Genomic DNA, 12,844 nt, shown 5'->3' on the forward strand with positions numbered 1-12,844 from the left:
ACAGCTTCAGGCGAAAGGACAGAGGAGGGGGAGGACGGAACAAGAGAGAGACAGGGGATAAAACCATCAGAAATAAATAAACAAGTGTGTCGTCCACTGAGCCGCCCCCCCTCTCCACCCCTCCACCCCCCCCTCAGCTTGTTGATGGCAGGAGAGCGAGGAGCCAGCGGGTGTCAGCGCTCTGGGGAGCAGCGTCTCTGCCTCTTCTTCTGTTGCTGATGCTGATGCTGATGCTGAGGCTTCGTCCCGAGCCGCGCTGAGGATGCCGGGCTCCTAGTGGATCTCCACACACACACACACACACACACACACTCAGAGGACAGGCCAGGCCAGGACAGGACAGGACAGGACAGGACAGGACAGAGGGGGAGACATGCAGAACCTACGCCACGCCGCCACCGAGGCTTTCCACCGTTTAGGTAAGAAACACCACCTTCCTCCCCTCCTCCTGACCCCCTGCATGCCGCTGTAGGTTGTTGATTGTGGTGTTTGACCGGGGCAGGTGACACACACACACACACACACACAGAGTCACCAGCAGCGGAGAGTGGACTTGTGATCTTGTGTGCGATTGAATGGGTTTCTGTTTGCAGCGCTGACACACACAAACGCAATCCCGAGCATCAACAGCAACCTGCAGAAGCAGCTGTATGGAAAACAGACATAACCTGCTGCATGATAAATAAATAAATAAATAAATAAATAAATATACACCAACAAGAGCACAGCCGCATCAGGATTAACTTTAACGTACCCTTGCATGGGCGAGGAATCTGACTTTAAAGGGAAAACCCAACATGAAACACATAGACACTTAAAAACTGGCGCTACTGGTGGTTTATCTTGTGTTTCTGGGTCCATTTTGCTGCTTGTTTATGGTGTATTTTTCATATTCCTGTTAATAATAAGTGGATAATTGGTTGTTGATGCTGTGTCATATGCACATATGGAGTTTGACATCAGAAAATGTTTCGGCGATCTAAAACGGCTTGGGCGTCAGTGCCTCACAATCGAAAATCGAGGCCCTCGTCTTTCCGGAGCCGCCGTTTTGCAGCGAAGAAATCCATCGTAGGAGCGGCACGTAGACCACAATGCAACGCTGCAGACCCGACAGACTGGCATGCAACGCAACAGCGAGACCGGTTATGTTGCGGCCTCACCTGGAAAAATTTTCGCTGTCTTACTCTTACAATTTAAGCATTTAAATGTAGCTCACTGCAACAAGTTCAAGCTCATTCTGCAGAGTTTGTTCAAAGACATTCTGCAAAATGTCGGCAATCACAACCTGATATAGAACCAGACAAGACCGATTAATAACGCGAAAGCAGGCTCACCTAAAACAGTAACTAACGGAGCTACATCAACGAACACCACAGCGTATGAAAGTGGTTGGATTTCCCCTTTAATATTGAACCGATCAACCCTCTGAGCCCAGGAGCAGTTTTCTATTTTGACAATTTTATACAACAATAAGAGCAAAATTCCCTTTATTTCGTTCACATTTTTTTTTTTTTTTTAAATGCCTCTTTGACCGAGGGAGGTTTTTTTTTTTGTTGTTGGATGGGACAAAATGTCAAGACAAACTCATAAAAAAATTGATTATTTCAATTTTATTGTGGATATTTTATTAGATACACAGCTCTGCCATAAATTCTACCTTTTAAGAGAGCAAATAATGTTCCGTTTTTGTTGGAGAATGTGTAAATTTAATTCTGTGTTTATTACTGAGGTTGTAGTTTGCAGAGGTCTTGTACTGGACTGCATTATATTGAGAGGTGTTTCTGATTTTTTGTCCTCACCTATTGATAAACATGAAGTGGGACAGAATAGTGGAAACAGCTGTCAGTAAAATGCAGTCCAGTCCAACAGCAGCACTAACTATGAGCTCAATGCCAAACATAGAAGTGAATGAACACCTCTATTACTGTGACAACAAGACAAGCTGAGCATTACAGGCAGCAAGAAATGAAACTTTATGGCACAACAGTTGGATTAGATTAGATTAGATTGTGCAGGTGGAGCTGATTAAGTGTGTACGCATATTTACAACAAAAACAATCATGTCTTCACAGGCCAAGGTAGTGAATTTTAGAATATTTGTGAGAAGAAATAATGAGAATTTTGTGCACGGGGGTTAAAAATAATAATAATAATAATGAGATGTTTCAAAATAAAAGCCCTGGCCTCCTGGGTTTGAGGGAAGACTTTAAAAAGTGCCTCACATGTGGAAATTCATGCCTGTAACTTGTGGCTGGTTGCCGGCATAACAACATCCAACAGCAGCTAACACCTTGTTAGGAGCAAAATGTCACGCTGTGCTGAGGGAGCAGAGGTGTGTGTTTGTGTGTGTGTGTGTGTGTGTGTGTGTGTGTGCTGGGAGGGGGGGGGTTCAGTGACTGTCACTTACTTTGGCCTAATTGGCAAAAAACGGCACGCTTCAGCTGCGATGCTGCTTGGGCCGAGCGAGGAGCTGCTGAGTACAGAGGGAGTTTTGCTCGCTAAGCGGACGACACACACACACATACACACACACACACACACACACACACACACACACACTCTCACCCTGATTTCCTCGGCTAATGAGTCACCCAGAGCTGCTGCCCCTGCACTCATTCTCAGTTTGGACTGAGCCATGCAAAGTCATTTCGCCTCATCTTCGGTGTTAAAAATCTCGTTTCTCTTCCAACAAGGTAAAAAAAAATCCACCAGTGGGTTGAGATAATCCCACTTGTTTCCAATGCTGATTGACTTGTTTCCAGAATATTCTTGAAATCAAGTGTCATTTTGTTGATCCTATTGGCTGATCTGCCTTAATCTGCCTTGATTTAGACTTGTTAACAGAAAAAAAAAATCCTGAAACTAGTGACTAGTGACTGCACTGGAGACAAGCTGGATTATCTCACCCCATCGTCAGATTTTTTACCTTGTTTTGAGAAAAAAACAAGATTTCAGCACTGAAGATGGGTTTTGTTAACACATATTTGTTTGCAGTCTTGAGAGAATTTATTCCAACATTAAAATCTGACTCTGTTAGTTTGGTGCAGCATGAAGGTAGAAGGATTTTTGATTCCTCTAATGGAGAAAAAGGGATTGCATTGAAATGTGTTTCATCTTTCATTCCTGAAACAAGTGAAACAGCATTGGAAACAAGTGGGATTATCTCATCCCACTGGCAGATCTACCCGCTTTATTTTAAGATTAAGATTTTTAAGGCTCAGTGGAAGACTAAGATGGAGATTTTTGCAGTGCGAGTTATTTTTGAGATGCCACTGACTGGATTGTGGCAAATCTTGCATTCTGTGTAATATTCACTCTTCAAACAACGTAAAAATTAATCTGTCAGTGGGATGAGATAATCCTACTTGTTTTTTTAATTAAGTGTCTTTTTCTTGATCCTAGTGGGCTGATCTCTCTTATTCTGTCTTATTTCAACATATTTATACTCTGCCAGTGGGATTATCTCATCCCACTGGCAGATTTTTTTTACCTTCTTTGAAGAAAAACAAGATTTCAACACCAAATATCTTTGACTAAATGACATTTAAAGATGGAGCTTTTTGTGTGTGTGCTGCATGGGATTATTGTTTATGTTATATTGAATTGGGTATTGAGAATTGTGGGATTTCATAAACTCATCACATTGCAGTTTTCCAGTCTGTAATCCTGTTTTTGTAACAGAACAGAGACGTGCATCAGCATGAGGCAGCCCAGTTGGACGTGAAATCGCACATTTTCTTTTATAAGTCACCTCAATTTTTTGCATTTCACATTTTAGCCACTGAGCATCAGTGCACAGAAACACACTTAACCAGCTGGACTGTGATTCTGTGTTTCTACAAATGGCATGGTGGAGAAAAGTGAAACTCAATTTCCCATCACACCTTGCAAACACTGAATATTAGACAAGTGATTTAGAGAAATGGCATGAAGTTAAAGTGCAGCTAAATCAAAAAAGCGACGCAAGGACGTTTTTTTTTTTAAATAGGAAGAACAGTGAGTCGTCACAACTGGATAATATATTAGCATTGGCATCTAATAACAAAAGAGCAGGAGCTGTGGATTTGTCTGTCATTTCCACAATCATCCGCTCTTTAAGATTCATGATGCAACTGCGATGCAACAAATCCTCAAACACAGTCTTGGTAAAACAAAAGACGTGTCAATCTTTTAAATTAGGCGCTTCCCTGCTTTAATCAAAACAATATTTTCTTCCTAAGAGGCTGAGGTTTATTTTTCTAAGAGACACACACACAGAGAGAGAGACAGAGGGCTTGACATGCACTTTGCACTGAATAAGTCACGCAGGAGCGGCGTGGGGCGTTGACCGGCGTCGGTGTGCACCTGTTCACGCTGCGGCCGGGCTGTCTGACACCGGCCCATGCCAGGGAAGGAAAATTAATACTAGTTAGCGGCCAAATGCAGGTGGACTTTAACGGCGGTTGGTGCATTTTTTTTTTTTTTTTTTTTTGGCCTGCAGTCACAATTCAGAACCCTGCTGCTTTTAGAAAACTGGTCAAACTGGGAAAGTGGCCCTAAACCAGAGCAGATTCAATCCATGGGGAAGAGGTGATGAGCAAATTAACAAGAAATAACCTGAAAATTTAACTTTAAAAAGTAAAAAGTAAATATAAAATTACAAAAAAAAAAAAAAAAATGGCAAAAGCAATCCCCACCACCAAAAATTTAAATAGGTATAAAATATTTTTTTTTAATGATGATTATTTTGCTTTTTCTTTTCTTAATTTAATTGAACTTATTTAATTTCTTAATTTTTACTCACCATTTTTTTTCTTTTTTCATTTAATCCAACTTATTTAATTTGATTTATTTTCTTTATTTTTATGTATTTATGTGTTTTTTTTATATATATAATTATTTATTTTTATTGTGCAGTTACCTATTTATTTGGTTATTTTTACATTTTGCTCTGTTCCTATTTTACCTTTATTATTATTTATCAAGTGCCAATATACTGCATCACTTACAAAGACTAGCAATTATTTGTTTTTATGTTTTTATGTCTGGAATATTGAGCACCGGTGTAATTGTACATTTCTGCAAAAATCAATGAAGACATTTGAATTTGAAGAGGATGAAATGAAGGCTTTCAAAATAAGAGCCCGATCACAGGCTCCTGGGTTAGGGTCAGTGCACGTCGCTCAGCATCAGAGATAAAGACGCTGCAGAGACCAAAGATCCAACACGTCACACCCCAGAAAATCGACCGAGGCGGATGATGAGAGCGGACGGTGACCTTTGCCCCCGACTCGATGCTCTCAAACCTGGAGGAGGAAAAGTGAGGAATCCTGTTTCTCGCCTCTTGGATTTTTATCTCTCGCCACGCTCCACTCGGCAACAAACCGACAGCAGATCGTCTCCTTCGAGGATGCGAGCAGTTTTTCAGCGCTCACTCACAGTTTCTGTCAGGCAGCACCGAGTATTGATCTGCTCGGGGCTTAAATTTACAGTAAATCATTAGTTCTGGGTCACGAGATCAAAACACATTTCAGTGCAATCTCTCTTTCTCTCCATCAGAGGAATCAAAAATCCCTCCACCTTCATGCCACACCGACCTAACTGGTAAATGGACTGCCTTTCTATAGCGCTTTACAATGTCACATTCACACATTCACACACACACACACACACGGTGGAAGCTGCCATGCAAGGTGCCATGCTGTCCATCAGGAGCGGTGAGGGGTTCAGTGTCTTGCTCAAGGACACTTTGACACACTCTAGAGTCAGATTTTAACGTCGGGATAAATTCCCTCTCGGCTGCACAACTCGATTTCTCTATTTTAACACCCATCTTCAGTGTTATAATCTTGTTTTTCTTCAACTTTTTTTGGTGTAAATCTGTTGAAACAAGGCAGAATAAGGCAGATTAACCCACTAGGATCAAGAAAATGACACTTGATTCAAGAAAATTCCAGAAACAAGTGGGATTATGTCATCCCACTGGCAGATTTTTGACCTTGTATGAAGAAAAAAACAAGATTTGAAGCCTGAAGATGAGACTAAATGACTTGTTAAGATGATTTTTCGGAGTGTATCCATCATCTTTAAGCTCTAGCTGGGCATTAAGTATCATAAGTACCCGACACTGATAAAATATCAATAAATATTGGGCTGATAATGACCTTTTTTTTAATCAATAATTGTCTTATGGTCTGATTTAAGTGATGCGATGAAGCTCTGTGTCTGAGCACAAAACTCTAAAAAAGATCAGTTCACCCTGAGAGGATTTCACTGGAGCGTTTTGATAAAAAATATGAATAATTAATAATAGCTTCCCGTGTCTCATGATGGTTTAGATGCTGTTTCAGAGTTTTTTCCCACCGCCGACAGGAATAAACTTCTCGGATAATGACGGATTACTTGTGCATTTTTGGCACGAAAACTGTCAAAGTTAAGAGTTATTGCACAGCAGCACAAAATATACAACACGTCATGCTTGACAAACACATCCCCGACCCCCTACACACACACACACACACACACACACACACTTCACCTCTGGTTAGATTTATGTGCATGCCTTGACACATGCACACCTCTGCAGCTCTGACAAGCATATGCAGACGGAGCATAAAGGTGCAGGCAGAGCGTCTCCATTTTCACATTTCACATTTCCGGCGTGCACCTGAAGCTCTCATCCAGCACAACACTTTGACTTTGAATAAATGACGGTGCTGTGGTTGATTCCGCTTTATAAAACAGGGTAAATATAGCTAAAAAAAAAAAAAAAAAGAAAGAAAGAAAGAAAGAAAGATGAGGTGATGTATGAGCTCGTCTGTCGCTGCCACCGGCCTCTTATGAAACCCGGCCCTAAACATCCCTTTCATATCAGTTTCCAAGAGAGATTTTTTTACTGCATCATTATATTAAATTGCGAATATTTTGTGCTGGATTTGGGGGCTGATGCTGAATTTGGCCGGGCGCTGCACATCGCTGCCTGTCGAATGTGTTCTGGGAAGTGGCAGTGAGCTCAAGAGTAGAATAAAAAACCAAAACAGTTCTCAAATGGCTTACCAAAATAAAAGCAGGGGAAGCGTCCTGTATAAAATGCTGTATTAAAAGTAAAGAATGTGAATTAAGATGTAGCTCATGTAGTGCAGAGTTAAATTATTGACGCCTTAACCTGAAAGAGGTATTTTAACGCTGTAGTGTTCATTTCACTTCAACACTGGAGGGGACAGGGCACACACACACACACACACACCCTCCACCCCTCTTAAACAGACAACAAGTGGGTGTGTAAAGATGTAATTTGGTAGTTGTGCCTCTCCAGTGCCTGTGACACTGAAATCTCGATCTGTCACGCCCTCAGATTTACTCTAAAATGATGAGCTGTCTGATAATATTTTGTAGTATCACTTAAACTACTTCAGTTAATTGCATTTATATTAAAGTTCAACATATGAGCTGTTTATGTTCCCGCGCTCGCTCTTTATTTTCTTTTTCTGTCACTATTCCATATTATTGTTGTTTGATTCAACAAACTGATTCATCATACATCAAATAAGGACATGCCGACTGCATATTAATTTTTTTTAACTTATTGATTTTATTTATTCATTTTTATTTAGTCTCATGCATGATCAAATAATGACATGCAAACAGATGAATCTGCTGTTTATTTATTTTATTTTATCTTATTTAATTTGATTTAGTTTAATTTCATACATGATCCGATAATGACATGCAGATAGATTCATCTGCTGTTTATCTATTTTTATCTTATTTATTTATGTATTTATTTGTTATTATCTATTATTATTCTATTATTATTATTATTATTATTAATTTATTACTTATCAAGTTATTTATTATTTTCTTTCATGCCTGATCAAATTTGATTTTAATTTTTAAAATTAAATTTAATTTATTTCAATTTTGTGCATGATTAAATAACAACATGCAGACAGTTTAATCTGCTGTGTTCATTTACCCACCCCGCTCCGCCCCCCCATGCACATCCTGTTGGTTGGTTTCAAACTCTAACATTGCAGCAAGTCTGACGTTTTACATGGAAAAGTTTCTCTGGCACTGTCTCGTCTCTCCAGCTGTCAGATAAATGTCGTGCAGGAAGAAGCAGCAGGTTTCCTCCTACATGACGAGCAGACACCGCCTCCCTCACTGTGCTGGGTGCAGAAATTACAGCCGAGGACTAAAAGGTGGCACGTTTTCTCCCATTAAGTGAGCCGGGCCGTGTGATTTGCAGCCGTGGTGAAAGTGCTCGGTGCACTTCCCGTCACTTTGTGTGCGAGGCGGCCCCCGGTGTCCTGCGGCGGGCCGAGGACTGACGAGCCGGCCCTGACAGTCGCCTGTCTGCCGGCGCCTGTAGTTACAGCCCACTTTGCGCCGCCGTCTGAATACTGATGAGGCCGAGCCGAGCGCTGAGAGCACAGAGGCATGCTGGGAAGACGGAGAGGGAAATAAATCGCCCTGCAGTATCTCTCTCAGTGCTTCTGTTTACTCCGAACTCTCCCAGCAGAGCGGCCAGTGCATTACGGCTCTGACCTTTGACCTTGTGGCTGTTGGCTCGCTGTACTGCCGCTGAAGCTCGTGCTGCATTCACTTTCAGATGGGAGCTGCACAAAAACAAGCTTCAACTCGTGAAACAAATGAACTCATCCAACCCTGCAAGGAGAAAATTCATTTTAGGGCTCTGCTCTCTTCGATTTCAGTTCAAGTGAAGTCAGAGCAAACAAAAAAACGACAGAGAAAAACAAATCATCTTCTTTGTTTGCAGCAAGAACTGAATCAATATGAGACTGTATGAGGCTGAAAATGTGAGCGCTCCCTCTGCTTGTTGGCTTCCACTTTCCCCCGAGGTGACACCATGAAGGCAACATCGTCACAGCTCTGAAACTTACAAGCTGAACTTTCAAATTTCTGAGCTGAAATGAACGCAACATGAATGCAAATGTAAAACAAGTGAAAGCCCCTGTTGGCCAATCAGCAGCAAGATGCATCTTCCCACCGTGTTTCGTCAAAATCGACCAGCGGTTTCAGTTAAAGCTGCAAAAACTGACGCACACAAAAACATGAAATAAGAATAATTTGACAATATACTATGACAACATAGAGACCATCAACCTTAAAATTACATAATCCACTTTTTTATCAGTCGAGTATAAACAGTTCTCACTGAAATCAGCCCTGAGCAGTTTTGATTATTGCAGTTTGAAAGCCTCTCTAAGTTTAGAATTCAACCTCTCGTTGTAGCGCCCCCATCAGTCTAACTGAGGAAACGTTTTTTTGACGCCAGAAAATCAAAAATTATTAACGTGATGTGTTAGTCCTCTATGAATTTTGTCAGAATCACAGCAGCACTGTCTGAGATTGAGTTAAAAATGCTGACCTGCAATCACAGACGGATAGACGGATCTTTTAGAAAAATGCATCTTTAGAGAAATAAAACACAACAAATAACAAAATAATATAAAGTAGCTTGACGTAAAGAAATTATAAAGCTGCAGACTCCATAAGAGCAATAAAAACTAAAACATACTAAAATATATGAATAGAACATCTATAACCTTTCACCTTTGCTCCTTTGCATTGACTAAATATATAATGAACTATATCTGCAACATATCTATAGGATACAATATGTACATATAAAATAGATGTACAATGATAATATATAATTTATAATATAATTAAGTACTGGGAGGCTGGGAGACTTGGTCCAGCCTTATGCAAAAGATTTTTATAATATATATAATTCAACATATGAGTAGAGTAAATATATATATAGCGCCCTCATCAGGCCAGTCAGTGTCATCGTCGTCCGAATAAAACTGTCCTAAGTTTGGATCATTAAAGCAGAGACGGAGCGGGACGGCGTGATGAAAGGGACGGAGCGTGACGGAGCATGACTTACTGAGCTTCTGACACCCGTCCGCCCTCACACACACACACACACACACACACACACACACACACACACACACACACACAGCCCAACCCAACCCCCCCGTCCATAAATAACGCCGACTATGGAGATGCTCGCCCAGTGATTACCTGGCTCTCCGCAGGTCCCCGGGACACCTCGGTCCTGTGCCCTTCAGAAATGTCAACACAGGTTATGGCGGGGGGAGGGGGAGGGGTGAGAGGTGGGGGTGGTGTGTGTGTGTGTGTGTGTGTGTGTGGGGTGGTTGGGGGGGGGGCAGCTGCTCCTGGCGCCCACACCTGATCCTATTTTAGCCCGGGCGACGGCTGCCAGCGCCGCCGGGGCCAAAAACGGTTTTAGTGAATTAAAGATGAAACGCTTCACCTGAGGCCGAGGCTGCGAAACACCGTCATGTTTGGACCGGCCAACGCTCCGCTCCAAATATAGACCGCACGCTCGCTGATTATTTCAGTTTATTATTTATTTTATTCCAGCGTCAGCCGCCTTATGGTCCTTCAAGGCACGGCATAGACGGTGCGGAGCTATTTAGGTGAGACGTGTCACTCCCGTTCAGTTTACGGTGATGTTTCTGGGTTTATTTTTTTTGTTTGGTGTATTTTTTTTGCGGTGGATAACTGGGTGATTTTTCGTCACATGGAGATATTTCCAAGAACTTCAATAAAGTTTGATGTTAAAAAAATTTCTCAGCGGCTTTTGGTGTCCGTCCCTCACAATCAAAGAGCGAGGCCTTCTTCTTCCTTCTGGAACCGCCATTCAGCCGCCGTTCAGTGATCATAAACCAGCAGCACATCGACCAGAATGCACTGCTGCAGCCTCAGTAGACCATAATGCAACGATGCAGCCTCAATAGACCAAAATGCAATGCAATGTAGCAGCCTCAATTGACCAGAATGCACTGCTGCAGCCTCAATAGACCAAAATGCAACGCTGCAGCCTCAATACACTACAATGCAATGCAACGCTGCAGCCTCAATAGACCAGAATGCACTGCTGCAGCCACAGCAGACCCAAATGTAACCAGAGTGCATCACTGCAACCTCAATAGACCAAAATGCAACGCAATGCAGCAGCCTCAATTGACCAGAATGCACTGCTGCAGCCTCATTTGCCCGGAATTCAACGCTGCAACAAGTCAGGTTGAGTTTTGTGTTTCACTTTATGCGTAAATCTGTTCATCACTGAAATTCATGAACGACAGCAGACTAGCTAGTTCCAGTTAGAAACAAGTTCATTTTCCCGTCCTTTCATGACTGTTGAAAGGCATTCTGGGAAACGCAGTTCAAGAAAAACACAAATCAAAGTGGAGGTAGACGAGGCAGGTTGAGTTGAGCCAAAATAAACTGCAGCTCCTCGGATGTGTTGAACATCACAGACGGGGGAGGCAGAGAGGAGAGTCCGAGCGGCCAGCTTCCTCGGCTTTAAAGGGGCGGTTTGGGTTCAAAAAAAAAAAAAAAGAAAGAAAAATGTGTGCGCGGGCAGGAGAAGACGCCATTAAAGGGATTTGGAGCGAACCCGAACATCTGTCACATTGATCCACTGTCAGAGACGGAGCTTTGTGCTCAGGCCATTATGTCTGGCTCTCCCTCTCCCTCGCCTCACTCTCTCTCTCTCCGCCTCGCCATCTCTTTCTCTCTCTCTTCTGTCAATGTCTCTCTTCTCTCTCGCACTTTATCTCTCTCTCACTCACTCACACTCTCTTCCATTACCATTTCATCCCCCCTCTCTCTCTCTCTTCTTTCAGTTTCGTCTCTTTTCTCAGTGCTTTCTCTCTCTCTGTCTCTGTCTCTCTTCCTCCTTCATCTCTCTCCCTTTTAGCTGTTGAAAGACGTCCTTTTCTTGCTTTCCTTGGACGTGGCTGCTCCACTTTTCATTTCCCATCAGGCTCTTGGTGCCGGGGAGACTCGGTGGGACTTTATAACCCGATGCGCCCTTTGCTCTCTTTCTAAACTTTACTTCTCTCGCTGGTAGAAACGCAGAAGTTCTGTCGTTTTATACCGTCCTGCTGCAAGTCGGCATCTTTCACAGCGTCAAAATGAACATTATTTACCTTCTGATAAGTTAGAATATGTGATTCTGACTGGAAAATGTGACTGTGCTGCGATTAAAGCATAAAAGCGAGGAAGGCAGAATCCATAGAAACATTGAACTTTGATTATGTTGGTGCATTGTGCTGTATGCTGGAGTTAAAGGAACAATCCACCCATAAATGTCTAGATTTTCAGCTGTGAGGGTCGATGAAAATGTAGATATTTTTTTAAACACATAGACTAAAAACATGCCTCGTCTTTTGTATCTTTTTTGTATCATTTTTCCTTGTTTTTTTCATGTTCAAATTATTTTTTTTATATTAATTTGTGATTTCTTTACCATCCTCTCACTTTTATTCTGCTATTCCTGTTGTTTTACTCTTGCTTTCCCTCACCTGTTTTTTTTTTTTTATATTTTCCTTTTATTCCAACTATCTTACACTATTTTTGGTTTCACATTCTCAGTCTTTACCTATATTAGTATATTAGTCTATATTTTAGTGATTTTCATATACAGTTTTTGTAATTTTATCTACATTATGTCTCCATTGCCTGACTTTCCTCTTCAGACTGAGACTGTACTGTAATTTTTTAGTAATTTGCACATGTATAGGAAAGTTGCAATACAAATAAAGCTTGATTAAGTGTTTTAACACAATTAAAAATCACAATGTCCTTGTGAACTCTTGCAGCAACTATGTCAACATGTATAATGTATTGTTAGGGTTATTAGAGAGGGTTTGGCTTAATAATGTAATAAACACGTCAAATGTACAGTGGCTTGAGTGCAAACTAGCTTTCAACTAACTTTCAAATTCAGAAAACTAAATCTGAAACTCATCTTCAGGCCACTGCAGACATTTTCACACTACACCTTACAAATTCATTTCCC

At 41.5% G+C, this 12,844-nt stretch overlaps 1 protein-coding gene across 1 annotated transcript in view; it reads left to right on the forward strand.

Annotated features, from left to right (window-relative positions):
• Positions 1-223: 223 nt before the first annotated feature.
• The window catches only part of cdk15 (cyclin-dependent kinase 15), a 68,576-nt gene continuing 55,955 nt past the window's right edge, over positions 224-12,844 (forward strand). Inside the window, exon 1 of the mRNA XM_030074750.1 lies at positions 224-419. Within this exon, the coding sequence (XP_029930610.1) occupies positions 374-419 (46 nt within the window). The 5' untranslated portion in view covers positions 224-373. The remainder of the gene's footprint in view (positions 420-12,844) is intronic.

Source organism: Myripristis murdjan, chromosome 2 (genome assembly GCF_902150065.1).
Source record: "Myripristis murdjan chromosome 2, fMyrMur1.1, whole genome shotgun sequence".
Classification (NCBI taxonomy): Eukaryota; Metazoa; Chordata; class Actinopteri; order Holocentriformes; family Holocentridae; genus Myripristis; species Myripristis murdjan.